General features: G+C 44.0%; 1 protein-coding gene across 2 annotated transcripts in view; it reads left to right on the top strand.

The window, feature by feature from the left end:
* LOC128879565 (hypoxia-inducible factor 3-alpha) overlaps nucleotides 1-15,673 on the top strand; it is a 44,339-nt gene extending 28,666 nt beyond the window's left edge. For both annotated transcript variants that reach the window (XM_054128846.1, XM_054128845.1), the window contains exons 8-14: nucleotides 8,549-9,032; nucleotides 9,424-9,658; nucleotides 10,204-10,550; nucleotides 10,857-11,095; nucleotides 11,269-11,417; nucleotides 11,625-12,109; nucleotides 13,731-15,673. In XM_054128846.1, coding sequence (XP_053984821.1) covers nucleotides 8,549-9,032; nucleotides 9,424-9,658; nucleotides 10,204-10,550; nucleotides 10,857-11,095; nucleotides 11,269-11,417; nucleotides 11,625-12,109; nucleotides 13,731-14,051 — 2,260 coding nt within the window. In that variant the 3' untranslated portion in view covers nucleotides 14,052-15,673. The remainder of the gene's footprint in view (nucleotides 1-8,548; nucleotides 9,033-9,423; nucleotides 9,659-10,203; nucleotides 10,551-10,856; nucleotides 11,096-11,268; nucleotides 11,418-11,624; nucleotides 12,110-13,730) is intronic.
* Nucleotides 15,674-17,401: the final 1,728 nt, after the last annotated feature.

The raw sequence follows: 17,401 nt of genomic DNA on the forward strand, positions 1-17,401 counted from the left end.
CCTCTACCAAAAATCAAACCGTCCCCTTACTTTGTATAAACCAACCCCCTTTCATTCCTCAAGTCTTCTATTTCCAACCCCCCGAATTCAGCTCTAATCTTCCCAAAGCCTATTCCTACCTTTTCCCAATCTTTGAACAACCGCACACGCCTGACAAACATCCCCAGAGATATTCACCTCGCCACCAGGCGATTTTATCCACGACAACGCCGCGCAAGAGTCTCACCGAGCCGCTGGGCGTTGTCCGAAATAATATTTGGAAAACGGCCGGGTCCGATCGCAGCCAGGGTCTCGTCTCGCGTGTGAAGTTTATCGAGTGAGCGAATGTTATTTTCGCGTAGATACACGGAAGTGCGTGCCGTTTCCTCGCGGCGGCGAGCGTTGGAAATACGCGCGCGAGTGCAGTCCGAACCGAGAAGCCAGTGGCTACTCGTTCGCTGCACGCTTTATCCCCGATTGTTCGGGTTGTTTTGGTAACCGTCGGAACGGCGCTCGATGCCAAAGAGGCGACATAATCTTCTCAGGGCTCTCGGTGCCGCGAACGAGGCAAAGGCCGCGAAAGAGAACGCGTGTCGGCGAGGATTCGTGCCAAATTCGTTGCCAGAGCTCTCTCGTTGCTGCTCTCTTTGCTGCTTCTCTTTGCCACGAGGAAGATGGAAGATGCAGGCTAGGGTAGGATAGGTGGATCGGAGATAGAACCTCTTATTGAGGGCCGGGGTGCTTTTATGTGAAGGCTTTCGAGGGAATTAATGCAGAGTTTTGAGTTTTTCCTTTCGTGCGATGGCTGGGTGCATTTTAAAGCGTCGGGAAATAGTTTATTTTATTGCGCGTGTGTTCTCGTTGGGAAATCCCCTGCATAGGGTTTATTAAAGGGTTGTCTTTTAGAAGTTCCGATTTCTTGTAAATTAAAAATAAAATGGTCGGTGATAGTTGTTTCGAGTATATGAAATTTCAAACGGAATACGAAGTATTATTTTTGGAAACTTGTTTCTGGGAGGGAAGAGTGAAACATCCTTAAGTGGTTTAGAAAAATTTATTTCTTTTTACATATATAAACTTCAGGTTTTAACAACGGATAATAGTAACCATTAGAAATTTAATCACAATTTGTCGTTCCTCTTTAAAAAATACAATACTCGGTATTATATATTTTGATAATATATAATTTCAGCCAGAATCTGAGGTTACTCCTTTTGAAAACTGTTGTTCCTGAGAGGAAGACTAAAACAGGTTAAACGGGTCAAAAAGAATTGATTTCTTTTTAGCCATATATATAAACTCCACGTTTTAAGGATGAATTTTAATTACTCCACTCGTCCCTGCAATTTTAACTTCAGGATTCTTCAAACTTCCCGATCACGCACTACAAGTCCAAATCAGAAAGCCCTGCATCGGAATAAAACGTGCTCGAAGCCTTGGCACGTTGGCTATCGTTCTAGCGCGCGACCTTGTTTCGCTCAAACTCGTCCATCTCCATCAATTTCAAACCTATCGATACGAAATTTCCAAGGTGCACTCCTCGAACCCGAATCTCTCACTATACCAATCCCCAAAAGTCGATAGAGACACGCATTTCCTCGTGAACCTTTACATCGGGCTCCATGACTCGATCACGAAATATTTTTACATCTCCCTTCGAATCCGTCTGTAAATAGGTAGATAGCGAGCGAGATAGAGGGAGATGATGACGGAAGGGCCCGAGTTGGTTTGCGTGGGCGGAAAATATTTTGCAGGGGGATGATAGTTGACGGATAAGAGGACGCGGTCGATGGTACGACGCTGAAGAGGGGACTGGTCCCACGTGCTCGATTGCACCAAGTAACCCGGCGGTCGGCCGTCACTCTATTTTTAACGATACCGGCCGCATATTTAACTTGCACCTAACTTAACCTTATTCCCATCTCTCTCGATCTTTCCCAGTTGCTCGTACGTTTCGCTCTTTCGCTCTGGATCGGTCATCACCACGCGTTTCTCCCATCCGTGAATTTTCACGCAACGTCGCTTATTCTCGTTTTCGAAATGCCAGTGTCGAAGCTTGCTTCGAATTCGTTCCCAAGCATCGTTCAAAAATCACGTGACGCTTTGGACCATCTGGAGAGAGGAATAGTCGAACGTCTTTGTCAGTTTGTTGGACGGCACGGCACGTGGATTGATTTACTAGGGAATATTTCTCGGAGAGGTAGGAAATCGTAACAGTTTCGAGGGTGGACCGTAAATTATTTCTCTAGGGTATTTCAAAGGAGATACATAAATATCGACGAGATGGTATCGATCGAAGTTTTTATTCTTTGGTGTCTATATATCTGATTATCTATAACTGTCTCTGATTTGTCGAGGTCGTCCTGTATTACCTGTTACCTTAGGCTATCGAGCCAGTATTAAAGCTCCGTTAGTCATAATCGTAGCTATAGAAAAGAGCAATGTCATACGTTGCCAATATCGATGTTTCCATTTTTATTCGAGGGATTCGAGATCTTCTGGAAACCACCAAAGGAATCTTAAAAGGTCCATGCTACAATTTCCTCCCAGTTTTAGTTTCATAATTATTTATATTCCAGGGATCGAGATTTAAAAAGTTCGTACCGAACTTTCTCCTTTATTTCCATTCGAAACGTATCATTTCTAATACAAACGTCTAAATCAACGGCCACGAATACTGTGTTCGAAGCTGGCATTCAAGATTTCTTCAAGTCCAAGAAATGCACGTGTCCTCGACGATTTCAATGTTACGAGCGCGAAGACAAGTCTTATGCAACCGGTTGCACACTGGTGGAAGTTTAAGGCACTCGCCAGCGTTTACGACTTGTTGCAACTTATTATTCGCTTGTTCACTGGCTCGATTCATTTCGCTCGCCAAACACGAAACACTCCAAGACAACCTTTAGTTGGGCGACTAAAAATAAACCCCCACTTGAACGCCGCGTTTTTTTTTTATCGCGGTTGCTCCGTTATGCAAGCCGACCAAAAATTTAACGGAGGCTAATCAGAAGGGATCGTTTGAAAGAAAAGTTGGAAATAGGCGGAGAAAGGAAAGTCGAAGGATAGAAAAATTCAAGGGAGGGTAATTAAAAGCGACGATTTAGAAAGAAATACTAAAAACGGGAGGAGAAAGGAAAGTTGAAGAATATAAAAATTCAAGGGCGACCAATTAGAAGGAATAATTTAGAAGCAAAGATTAGAAATAGACGAAGAAAGGAAGGAAGCTTTGCGAATCTTTTTCGCAGGGGTCGAAGAGGTTTGCTAACGCCTAAGAGCAAAATAGAGACGAACGAACGTAGAATTTGACAGAGGCTAATTAGAAGGGATCATTTAAGGAAAAAGTTAGAAACAGGTGGACTGTTCTCAACTTCCCTCCTTTTCCTAACGCCTAAGAAGAATCTTAGAATCTTATCTTCCATAATAGAGGAAGAAGATCTGCTAAACTCTCTTTCCAAACCCGTGGTCCCATTTTCGATGAACCAATGCTTATAGTGTGCGGATCGTACGAGGTATGCGTGCAAGAGGAATTTTAACGTGCTTTCTACGAACGAAAGCGACCAACGCTCACATATTCGAAGTTCTCGTGCGTGATTTCCACACGACCACGCGCTCATGCTGTCCGCCACGAGCATTTGGGGTCCCGCTGGTCAATTTGCGACAATTACCGAGCCGTTGCGACTGGTTAAAGTCAGTTAGAGCTCGAGTCGCGCTATAGTATAAGCGGGGACACGAAGAGCAGGGCTGCATCGACAGACTCGTAGGACCTACACCTGAACAGCGATTGTTTCCGTATGTTTCTTCTTTTGTTACCTTCCACCGATCCATACTTCCATCTTGCACATTATTAATTTACAAATAGTGCGCCGAATTCACTAGGAAAGTAATGTTTCACTGGTAAAGGTTCTTCATAAATTCTTTATCTTTATGTATGAAATAGTTTTCTAAGTCACCGTGTGTTTTGTAGGATCATTAATCGTTCTGTTTACAAAAGTGTAATTTATGATGTGTTTACTATCGTTGTTGTTGTTGTCATTATCGATGCTGTTATCAGTGGGATAACGCACTTATTGCGCATTTGTTGGAGAGTATATTATAATAGACAGTTACTAGATCGGTGCGTGAAAGCGAGGCTTGTCCAAAGGTTGCTTGCTTACCTGCGAGATCGTGTGGCCCTGAAACCGAAACGTACATGTCTACCAATCGGTATAAAAAGATTGTAAAGATTGCAAGGGTGTAAATAAATAGACAGCGATGGTGATTTCTTTAGATTTATTTGCAACTTGCGGCGCAGGTATTTGAGGGATTCATTCGTCAATTTTTGCCTGCTTATTTGGCTAATAATTAGGTTTTCATTTAGTTAGGTTTACCAAGTTTGTTTCCCTATTTTCAAGGAGAGCTAGGCGACGAGTAGATGACCAAAGAGTTCGATGGCACTTCTGAATGTAAAGTAGGAGGCAAGAACGCTCAATCTTCGAAGGAAGGGAATGATAATAGCGGGAGGATATGTAGGGCAAAGAAGCGCGCATAAAGAAAACTTGGTTGTACAATGATAAGGATAGATATGATTGCGAACGAGTGGGACGGACATTCATCGCATTTACAGATCGTTCTTTATTAACCTCGGTACAAGCTCCACCACATACCGCTAAAATTTCAATTTTCATTCAAATTGACAACGATCGCTTTATCACGGAATTCTTCGTATGAATATTCCCTTTCTAAAAAATGAAATAAAAGAATACTTCTCCAAGCAGAGATGAAGAAAATTCTCATCCGACTATCCACCGCCGAATAAAATCTTCGATCAGTTATCTCCACTGAACACTGCAAAATCAATTCAGGTTTCGCATCGAACGACGAGGTTATCGCAGTAAATTGACACACGGAGCTTTTTATCCGCCATCGAATCGCTCCCAATAAAATTCTGCTCGTATCTGCTCGAAAAGCGTCACACTTCAAAGAAAGCGCGCACTCGAGAGCCTCGAGTGCGTGCTCGAACGACACGTTGCGCAAATAATAACGCGGCTTAACCCCGGGAAACCATAAACTCCGCGAACTTTATTATCAACACGTATCTCTCGTTTCCACGACGCGTTCTCTCGAGACTATCTCGTTAAACGAGCGGATCTCCTTCCTTCGTCGGTGAAAATCCTTGGCTGGTCATTTTCATACCGCGCCGATTATACGTCGTTTCTTTCCGCCCGACTTGCACGAGCACGAACGCAATGGGAGCAACCTTAACCTTCGCGATAACCTATCTCGCACCATGCGTCGAGAAAGCCGCAGTGCGCTTCTAAACTCTTTTCGCCATGGTTGCTATATCATTTTTTTTTTTTTTTAAATATTCGGGAAATCTCCCTTTTATTTCTGTTGAAAAAATTTAGTTTATTTTCTTGGCGAGGATTGGGATCCGATAGAGGGATCGTTTTGAAACCTGGATTCATTTCAGAATCGAGTCTTGAAGCTTTGGACTATTTTCTCTCGGGACAACACATTGCTATACCGTGTGCATGATATCTCAGCACGCATTTGACCCCGCGACCTGATATTTAAATATATTATAGATAAAATAGATAGTGTTAGACCTACGCGACGAGGCCTCTTTGTTTCGGATAAACGATTCGCATGAAATTATATATCGAGGTCGAATTTTGTCTCTTTTTCTCGAGGTGATAAAAGTAGCAGACAGAATGTTATTTATGGAATCGAAAATATCTCCCGAAGATGCGTTGAATTTCGATCACGTTTCCAATTTCTACCTAGGTATCCCTACACTTAAAAATAAGATTACAAAATCGAGCAATTTTCAGGACGAAAGTATAACGGCCAATCGAAGTAACTTCGAAGAAAATCCGTAACAGACACGTTCGTTAACACGTCCCTAGACGCACGAATAACGATTACGGAGTTCATCAATAGTCATAAACTCGCCACGATTAATTCTGGTATAATGATTTTCTTTTCAAACGGAGCACCCGATACGTAGGAAATGTTAATGTAAAATTGATTTTTTTTTTTAAACCAACACGCAGCAAAGTCAATGTATGGCGCAATAGACTCGAGGATTCAACGATTCGCGCGGATACATTCAACTTTATTCGACGGTTCGAAAATTGACTCGCGTTGCGCGATTAAAATTATCCACAATGCGCCCGTGGGAACTTGGTTGTTTTCTGACAGATCAGGCCAAATGAAGTTGTACTGTTCGCGCATGATAGCGCAGCGAAACAGGCTACTTAATTAATTATCTCCTCTAATTAGGTCGATGCGAAAGAAGACCTTCGCAGGGTCTCATTAGCGTGGTGAATTAAACGCGTGTCAGTATCAAGGACTGCGTGCGAGAACTCGCCCGTGTTAAATAAAGAATAAAAAATCTTATAGATTTGTTTCGTTGTTCTTGAAAATATTTAACAGGAACGTTTAATATTTTATTTTGTTTGGTAATTGGTAATTAGGTGGTCCTCGACGAGTGTGTAGATTGTATTATTATTTTTTTATTTAAATAAGACTAGCATACAGTAATTTATTCGAGCCTTACCCGTTCATTGTGAAACATTTCGTTGTACAATTCAAATCCTAATCTCTGTTTGACGAGTAATGGACAATAACTGTGGTCGACTATTTAAGAATCATTTTCACCAGATTCAAGAACAATTTTTATTTATTCACACATCGAGACTTATTCATTATTCTAAATTTGTATTCAGAACGCTCCATTAATGAGTTCTACATTATAAACGTTACTTGGGTTATCAGGCTATCATTTTAATAATACATTAAATTATCTAACCGCTATCGAGCTGTATCTTCGGAAAAATGATTTTGCAACGATTCAAATCTACCCCTAATAATTGTCCAAATTAAAATAAGAGAAAAAAAAAGCTCCCGATAGCATTATAGATAATTTAATATATTATTCAAGCGTACTTGTGCTTTGAATTTCAGATAACCCAGCTTTGAGATAGAGCGCTCGCCGCGGACGGAATATTGACGTGAAAAATACTACAACGCAACTTTCTTAATTTAACGTACTTCTAAATACTAAAATCGCAACGCATTCATTAAGGAACGTTCCTCAGGAAATTCTCCGTTTGCCCCAGAAAAATTCGCAAACTCCTTTCTCGAGAGTTCGGTTTCTTGAAACTTTACCTATGCAAAATATTTTAAAGCAATTTCCACATACCGTGGAACTCGCTTTATCCCAATCGATCCAGGGTCAACCAGGCTCTGGATAGTTGATACGAGTGGAGTTGACGAATAAGCGAGTTCTCCCATAAGCGACACGTTGCCTGAGCCAAATTCAGATAAAACAAGACCTCGCGAAAGTGTCGAAACAACCAAGTAGTGTCGCGGCCAAGTACCGTCGCCGGTCCAGATAAACGAACTACCGACTCTACTAATATTCTTTTTATGCAGCCGTCCGATCCATAGTTCTTGATCCACCAATTCTCGCGTGCCTGGTTCCCCGAGCGATCGACTATCCGTTCGCGTCGCGAATCTCGGACGAGATTCGCGACGCTGAAACGTAATCGTTACGTAAGAGGAACTGGCCAGCTAGAAGCCGCGGCCATGTGGTTCGGTGTCTCGTACGAGGGTCAGGACCCGAACGGAACCGATTGCACGGGGGGAGCAGCGACCAGTGCGCCCGTACCAACCGCTGAACTAGGCCGTGGAAGATGCTCGCCGATTCGCGCTCCGAGATCGCCACCGACGCCAGTATCGTTTCGTACGTTGCACGTGCTCGCGCGATCGCGGCTCCCACGATCTCGCATCGCGCGACCGAGTCCGCGCTATCTAATCGAGATCCCACCTCTTTCGACGATTTAACGCGCCCGTCGTCGCTCGATCGAGGATCCACGATTCGTAAACACGGATAAAAGGCCGATTTATACAGGTGGTTGTTGGGATAGATACAGGTGGTCGTTGGGAAGATGATTTTGGTGTCGAGTTTTTAGTGGCGCGAAGTGTTTAAATCGAACGAGAGGATTATTGATCTAGAGATTCTAGAGGAAACTAAAGCTGGGCGATGTTTGGACGAGTCTCGAGTTCCTTTCTCTATCTCCATTCGTACAATTTTTAACCGACTTCGAAAAGTAGGAGGTTACTCGATTCGACGTGTATATTAGTTTTTCAAACATCGACCCCACAAATTGAGAATAATAATAAGTCTGGAGTTCCTTCTTGATCTCCATCCATACAATTTTTATTCTCGATTTATGGGCTGTGTATATCTCGCCAAGCTTCGACTCGATCGCACTCTGAATCTACCAACCTCTCTCTGTCGATAATCTATTCAACTCGTGCGCTCCACTTTTATTTTCAAATTCAGGAACATTAACAGGGCTCTTAGATTCCCCCAAATCCTTCTCAATATTAAACCTCAAGCTCCGTCTCGGTTCTACATCTCACCTTGGTCGATCGAACCGCGAACTACGCCTTTACTTTCGACGCTCTAAAAACTCTCACTCGCGCCCCACGTGCTACCGGTAGCGGAGGCCTTGATACCTCGGCCCGTTATCTCGCGACGCGTCACCAGTTGGTTTGCACCAGGTAGGATTTCTGATTGCAGCGGCGTGGAGCACGAGGATGAAGTGTACAGCGCGCGTCAGCTCGCAGCACGTGACACCGAGCAGCAGAGCCTCGTGAAGCCCGAGAAGCTGGTCTCTCCCAGCGAGACTGTTCCGCTTACGAAGCTGCAACTCCAGGTGCAGGTGGAGACCGACCTCGAAGAGGTCATCGAAGACCCGGTAGACAAGGAATACGCTTCGACGCGCGCGGAAGAGGAGTCGAGCAGCCCTCCGTTCAAGCGAGCGAAACCCTTGGCCGTGACGACATCCACGTTTCGCTTGGCGGGCCAGAAGGCCGAAAAGGAGCCGGGTCGGCTTCAGGACGGCTCGCGGAAGGATAACACCTTCCCGAGACCGGTCCACGGCACAGACAAATCCTTCGTCGGTGTGCAAGCTCTCAAGGACTCGCTCGAGGAGTCCCTCAAGGAAAACGAGGAGCCGAAACGAAAGCGGCAAACGCCTGCGCGTCTTCCGTTTATCTTCCAGGTAGGTTACTTCCTTCTGCACTCTGTGGAGGTGGCCTCTCGAGGTTAAGCTTTGCCGATACTAATCGAGGCTTCTGGGTGTGAGCTTTCTAACTTCTTCAGTGGTCAGGGTGTTACTTGATACGTTGTAGGTATTAGAAACGAGTGTTTAGGACATGGCTTGCACCTGTAAGAGCGAGGTGGTACCAACCATAGAGTTGACTGATTGTGGGAACCCTCAATATCTTGCCTCCGACATTGTTGATACGCACCGAACCCTCTGGGTGCAAGCTTCCTAGCCTCCTCACTGATCACTGGTGCCACCTGTGACCCCTAGTCTAACACCTGGAAGCTTAAATCACCACCAACCGAGAGTCCAACTGTTTACTGGAACGATTCTGTCGTGTTTTTAGGGCAAGCCCGCGGTGGAATACGATCCAGAGGCCACGGTTCGTCGAGACAGGCCGCAGGCGGTCACCAGACACCTGTTTGCCCCCATATCTGCGCAGCAACAGCAACAACAACAAGAACAGATCACCGCTTGCCGACCACCGCCGCAGACCACAACAGCGAGCACCTTCGCGCCTCGTACCGAGGACATGAACAAGGGTTTCTTGACTTTCAGCGAAGATCACCCTGGCCTTACGAGTGGGTATCTTTCTCTCCCGAGTCTCATTGTTTCACCCTTTGCACTCCAAAGGCTCCTACAGCTGGAGCCACGATACCTTTAAAACGTAGGGATCCTATACTAAAGCTACTAATATACTAAAGCAAGGTCATCTGGGGTGCAAAGCGTTGACTTCTAAGCATTTGATTGCTTCGGAGAACGGTTTCCTTTCTTTATTTTAATACTTTTTAATTCGAGAAACTCGTGACCCTATGATCCACAAACACAATGCTTCCACACTCCGCGAAACCTCCGTCGCACCTTCCTTCTCGCCAACTGTTCAATCAAGCCAAGTTTCGTTAATCAGCTCTAGTGAATGTTGCAACGACGATAACAGCAACAAGGGGCACGGTACCAGGGGGTTGGGGCAGGGGAGAGGAGCACTCGTGTCAGACATGATCAGTAATAAATCTCGACAGGCCGCGGTTGCAAGCGCGGGAGACTGACACGCGTTATTTATCGCCCCGGAAGTAAACCGGTCTCTGCTCGTAGCTCGATCGAATTTCTCAACGACGCTTTGTTACAGTGTTGAAGGACGAACCAGAGGACTTGACGCATCTCGCGCCGACACCTGGCGACGTCTGCGTCCCCCTGGAGGACACGCCGTTCCTCACCGACATGCTGGACGAGTTTATTCTCAGCAACGAGAATTATTGTCCCCTGTTGAGCCCTGGTAGCGCTCTGCCGTCGGAATTGCGCTCCACGGATTTCGGTGACCCTCTGAAGGACGCCGATTTGGGCGACAGCTCGAGGGACAAGAGCCTGGGGGAGTCGCTGGCCGACAGCGATCCCTTCATGTACGGGGATTCGCCGGGAAGTCCTTGCAGCATCGACCCCAGCTCTGTTTCGCCTTCCTTCGCTAAATACCGTCAAGTAAGTCGACCGTTTGGCGTTACTTAGCTTGTAGAGTTGACGGAAAGAGTATAGCTCGTGGCGAGGTTGAATGTCTTCTTAAGGATGAAGACGTATGTAGGTCTTTCGGACGCTGAGCAACGCTTGAAATGCTTGCGCGCGTCAAGGAGCATCGCATGTGAGATGATTTGTATTTTTAAAGGTAGCCTCAAGTGCCTCGCTATATTCCTTCTATCAAGTATCTTTTCAATCGATACTAGATGATTCTCTCTATCTACAAACGTGGCATTCTCTAAGTACCTGCCTAATTGTATAATTCTGTTGCAGAGCCCTGAACGAAGTATAGATTCGCTAGGCAGCCCAACGGGTGGCAGCGGGGCTGAGGGGCTGTCAGAGGATGAAATGTTAATGTTGGGTCTCAGCGACAGCATCGCAGACGACGAGTTAGCGTTGAGAGCCCCGTACATCCCAATGTCGGACCAGGACGAGGCACTGGACCTGCTCATCAGCGACGACATGGTGATGTGGAGTCCACCGCATACCACAGACAAAAATTGCTCTAAATGGTACGAGTTCACCATCGTTATGTCTCATTTTTATTAGTATAATCGTGTACTTGTCTTACGTTGTATATTTTTCTTAATATCGTTATCTTTACTCTACGTATTTTGCGTACCACGTACACCTTAGGTCCTGTCTAAACGCTCCCAGCTATTAACCTGTTTCTCTGCTTCCTCAGGATTATAGACGAGAAAGACCAGCGACCGTCCGACTCGAGTTTAGCGCAACTGTTAAAGACAGACCACCAGGTCGTCTCCAAAAAGTTCAGCGACCATGGAGGCGGGCTGGTCAATCCAGTTCAAGTTCTTGGCCAAATTCCCAGAAAAAGTGAGTCTCGTGGGGGGAGGGGTCTAGTCTCTATCCAAACCCACGTTCTCGCTCACGTAACGGACTAGTACATCATGCACTTACATATACATAATTATTTCTAATTCACGGTATATCAAAGCGACGCGTCTTAATTTTGACGTTAAACGCGAGAACGTTGGTTCAAGGCTATATACAAACCTTATTGATCGTTATCGTCCTCTTCAGATACGAGCCTAGACACCAGCCACTGGCCCTCCAAGCTGGACAGACCCACCAAGCGCATACACACTGTCTCGATGGACACAGTGCGCGAGAACAAGCGCATCAAGTGTGACGAGTCGACGAAGATCGATCCCCTGATTTTGGAGGATCACTTGCACGGCAAACAACAATCGTCCACGAGGAAATCGACAAGTATCGGTGGCAGCAGCCAGCTGCTGCGTCGTCTCGTGTCCCAGCAATCGATTCAACGGAACAATGGTTACCCGGTCGAGTCGTTCGGGAACGCTATGAGCAATCACGGACAGAGCAATAATCGGATGTTGGCCGAGTTAGAGGTCGTCGACGAGGGGGAAGGGGATAGCGGCGGTGGCGGTGACGGTGGCGGCGGAAGCGAGGGCGGGGGCGAGGACGCGAGTCGAAACTCTCTGCGTCAGGCTACTGCGAGCTGCAACAGCGTGCTAATGAATCTCCTGGTGTCCGGCTGCGACGTGAGTGCGGGATACGTTTGCTTCGCGAAACCGAAACCCTCCAGGAGCATCGCGAGCACGTGAACGCGTGCGGTTCACTCTCGAGTTTACTCCAATTGTCTTCTATACTGTCCAGAAACGTATTGTTGGTTGGCTAATTCCGTAGATCGCGCGAGCGCGTTCAGCGTACGAGATCCGAAAGAGGAAGATATAGATGTATTATACTTTTCTCACCGATCCGTAGATCCCCGAAGTCGAGGTGGCATCGATTGTAAACTTCGAGCAGATATTCGTCTTCTTATTTTGTTTTCTTTTTTTTTTTTTTTTTAAAATGTGTTAATTGTACAAAGCACGGAGAGCTTCATCGAGTCGCGTCGTGAGGGTTGCAGTCGATTTATGCGCTCCGTGTAGAGTCGATGGAGGTTTACGAGAAGGCGTTGCGTCCTGTTGGGGACGAGGGGGTTTCTTCGTGGTGACTCACGCGAGGGAATGCGCGATGGAACACACGCGAAGTGGTCGTTGGATCTCGAGAAGGCACAGCTTTGTATATTTCAAGCAGACCAGATTCTTACCGATGTTTCTAGGTGTACCGATTGTGAAACTATTACGGGTAGTCCAAGTATGATCGCCCGTTGCGATTCGACACGGAGAATGATCAAGAATCGAGAGTTTTCAGGGAACACGAGCGTCCGTGGGCGAGTATCGTAGTACGTTCGACCGTGTCCGCTCCTTAAAGTCACGTTATGTATTCTACTTGCAAAGTATATGGAATTGTTGACTGAAGATTGTCAGAAGAAAAGAAAAAAAAAAATACATTGAACATTGAACATCGAATCATCTAAACTGCTGCGTTTCGTTTCCTCCTTTCTCATCCCTCCTGCTCCGTTGTTCGCATTCCATCGAGTCTCATCGCTCGAGATCAAGAGATTAAGTTTCGAAAATTGTTTGCGATGTTAACTCGAACATTAACTGAAATAAAGTTAACTGATACCCGAAGCAAAATGCGCTTTCGCGGTTGCAAAAGAATTTTCGATGATAAAATGAGCGATCGGATCGAAACGGTTCAGTTTTTTTTATACTTTATAGGTTATGATGCGATTACATCGATAGATATCGTATCGATTAGCTTTTATTCCTAGTCGTAAATATCACGAAACCAAGAAAGTAAAGTTTTTTGTATTATTCGTTCAAATAAACTAGTAGCGTGTATCTTTTTTTCTTAGAGATAGTTACGATCCTCGGGTTATAAATCTTTTCCCAGTATACCAGACACTATCATTGATGATAATTCTGTAGTAAATTCGATTAACTAAAGCCTGATTAGGATCGATTTCATCCCTCGAGTGGGTAAACGTAGTTTATTTCTATGTATACTAGAAGAATATAACGCAGTTTGAATTAATATTATTTGCATTTACAAATGTCTCCCATCTTCCTAGTCTTTCACACGAAACGCAGCATCCGAAGGTACAGAGTTAGCTGCAAACAGTCGTTTCAATAAATGAATATTAAATATTTTTACTGGACAATTAGAACTATGCCAATGCAAGTTCTGGAGGGTTGAGGTCCGGAAAGAGGGATAACTAAGTAGATCCCAATATTCCCATTACTTGCTAACCATAGTAGCTATTGCTTTTTTCAGGAGAACCTGATGGAGTCGCGCAACGTTCCCACGTCGCTTCCAAAGGGTCTGACTTCGCCACTTTCTGTGAACCTGGAGAACCAAATGGTGCCTCAATGTCCCCGTTCAGGTGGATCCACCGCGTCCTATGAGCTCAGCCCAGACGTGAAGAAACACCTACTACCTGGAACATTCATCAACGAAGGGGGATCACTCGCCTCGCCCTCTTCGACAACGATGTCTTTCGAGAACTTCGACTATGACCCGACCTTGTCGACCAGCGGACTGCTGCAAGTACAGCCAGACCTCTTCGGGTCTCTGCTGGATCGGAATCTCGTCTAAGCAATAGCGTTCGATGCGAAGCAACACAACGGTTCGTCGCTGATTCGATAGGGATTAGAGTAGACAATGCAATATCCGGATCGGTGTAGATTGCGAGAATTTAACCCTTTCGGTGCTGTATTCTGTAATTAGCGATTAAGTCTATCAATGTAAACCTTAGGAGGCCTTCATGACATGGTTCATTATTGTTGATATTAACTGAAACGGGTTCTTCAGGATTCAGATAACATTCATCAGTAAAATTTATATACCGCTTGATACATAATTTGTACCAATATCGATTTGAAAATCTTGTAACAGTAAAAATTTCCTTAATTCTGTTTAACATATATATATATATATATAGTTTTAGCAGAAGCAGAATGCAAAGTTTGTCAGACTTTGAACCATCGAAGAAGCTAGTTGGATTACTTTACTCAAAAGTAAGACTTAGAGATTCAGTTAATATCAAGGTGAACTTTGGGACACGTTACCAGAGTTCAGCAAGCGTGTTCAACGAAATGTTCTTAGCACCGAGATGGTTAAACGATAGAGCGATGCGCGTCGGGACGACTCGTGGTAGATCGGCGATTTCGCGTGCTGTTCAGAGATATCCATATTTTTTCACCTGTAATCGTGCCGCGTGTCGTTTCGACCCGTGGGTCCAGCGATCGAGGGGTCTTTTTAAACGAGAAAGTGCCAATGCATTTTTAGAAAGCTAGCTGTTAGGTTGTTCGGCGCGAAGGAACGGTCCTGCTTATCGCACAGACAATGATCATGATATAGAATTCAATTTTATTAATTATATTACAATGCTGCCGTATGAGCTGGAGAGATTGTTCATTAAAAATCATGGGTAGTCTTGTGAAAATAAATCGAGGAAAAATATCTTCTTATACCTCAGCGTTTCAACTCGCGTTATCTTTTAGAAGTGAATTGAATTGCAAATGATGAAAAACAAAATTGTAATGTTTCATTTATGCAAGGCGACCAATATTTTCAGTTAAAAAAATTCAATTCGCGTAAAACAGAGCATAGTTCTTCGTCTGAAGATAATAATTCGGCCGCGTGGGACGAGTGCATTTAATCACGCGAGCGTGTTTTTTATCGCATTGATACATTTTTGTATTTCTCCATTGTATGAAGAAGTATAGAGGATAATCAATGTCACCGTGGAAGAGATATCGAATGGAAATTGTAAATAAAAAATTGAATTGCTATAAGAACGCGTAGCGCTCGTTGATTGTGTTTCGACGAGCAAATGCTACGCGCTTGCGACGAGTCGTGTGCGATGAAAATCCGTTGATCGCGGTTCTCGTCGTTGTTGTTACTGTTTTTTAATAGTTTTTAACAAAGCCAAACCAATTATCAGTTGTTACTATCATACATATATCACGATTATCGTTCTTTGCACGCGAACAAAGAACAAAATGAGTATGCTAATTGTGTATTTTTATTATTACTTATCGATGCAATCAGTGTAACGGCATACTAATTTTATTATTTTTACCATCGTCTGTATTTTTATTCTCGGCACTTCACCATCGTTATTGCCGGTCTTTACCTGTAACACGATGCTGGTACAGACGAATATTATTGCGAGAGAATGAGTTATGATAAATAAATAAATGGTCTTTCTAATATATCAATGTTTGCTTGTTGTAAAGTTAATTTTAACGATATCATCGGTAACTTGTCATTAGAATTAAAATAAGGAGTCGGAAAATGAATTAAAGGCAATAGTGACACGGTAAGTTCGTTTTAAACTCTTTATTAGCAATTTAATATACACATTAATAATTATTGAACATAATCAATAATCTGTGAAAGTATTTGATCGAAAACAGAGCCACGAAACTTATTTACAGATTTACATTAAAGAATAGTTATTCTATTGAAAGTAAGTTGATAGAAATCAATTATGAATATTTTGTGCGACTAGAGTAGACATATTTGCGTGAGCGCGAGAGAGAACGCACCAACGTGCGACAAGTATAACGACTATTTACATCACGCCACGGTACACAATATGGTTCTTTCCCCAACTGTACTAGTCAAAACAAAACTCAAATACAGAAAGTATTAATAAAGATATATTTTCTATAATAAAATTCTTAACGTATTATTCGATTATGATTTTTAATAAAGAAGAAAGTAGTAATTAATACAATTACAAATGCAATCAGTTTTTCAAGTATCGTTTTATCCAACATAGACGTTGTGCAATCGAATATGTGCGCCTTTAAGATGACAACCGAACTGACAAACATGCTACTAACGGTGGCCGCATAACAGGAGCACCTCAGCGCCTACGAGATGACAACCGAAGCGACAAGCAGGCTAATATCGGTTGCCGCATACCAGGGGCATTTGTGCTCCTACGATAGAGCAATTGGGCGTACAAACTTGCCAACGTCGGTTGCTATCTAGTAGGGGCACACTCGTGCCTTCTAGATGGCAATTAAATTTTCGTTCTCATTTAAACACCTCCTAACACGATTTAACATTTTGATATCAGGAACACATCTAATTCTGGCCAGATATTCCTCGTGCCACCTCCTCGCATATCATGTGCTCCTGATACCAGGAGTAAGATTTGGCCAGAATTTGATACGTGCCTTAAATTCCTCGTGCCACCTCCTCGCATATCATGTTCTCCTATTACCAGGAGTAAAAATCCGACATTTCCCATCACAATTTTGAGCGGGGGGGATTTGCAACATTGTCGAAGTTTCGAGAGAAGCGGTTTGCAACATTGTTGATGCTCCGGGAGAACGATTTGCAACATTGTTGTATTGCGGCATTGTTGAATTATGCGGTGGGCGATCTGCAACCATGTAGCAAATTTTAGAAATTGCACCGCTCAAAATTCCAACAAAGTTGCAACGCTCAGAAGTACAACAAAGTAGCAACCCAGAAGTTCGGCAAAATGTGACAAAATCCGAAAAATCGACTCGACTTTTGCAAGCCGAGCCGAGCCAAGCGATTTGCAACATTGTTAAAGTTTTGAGCGGAGCAGTTGGAACATTGTTAAACCAGGAAATATCACAGATACGAGGCGAAATTATAGGGAAATGTACCAGGAAGCAAAGGGAAATATACCAGGGAATGGAGGAATATTAAAGGGAAATGTGTAAGGTAATGGAGGGAAATGAACTCCTGATACCTGTTGGTATCAGGAGAAAGAACCATGATATCTGAAGAGGTCAACTTACCTTGTCGATCAGGATCACATGGAAAGCGGAAATATTGTACCAGGGATGGAAGGGAAATTAAAGGGAAATGTACCATGAAATGGAGAAAAATTAACGGGAAATGTTGCCAGGATCTGAAGGGAAATTAAATGGAAATGTGGCAGGAAACGAAGGGAA

Source organism: Hylaeus volcanicus, chromosome 7 (assembly GCF_026283585.1).
Source record: "Hylaeus volcanicus isolate JK05 chromosome 7, UHH_iyHylVolc1.0_haploid, whole genome shotgun sequence".
NCBI lineage: Eukaryota > Metazoa > Arthropoda > Insecta > Hymenoptera > Colletidae > Hylaeus > Hylaeus volcanicus.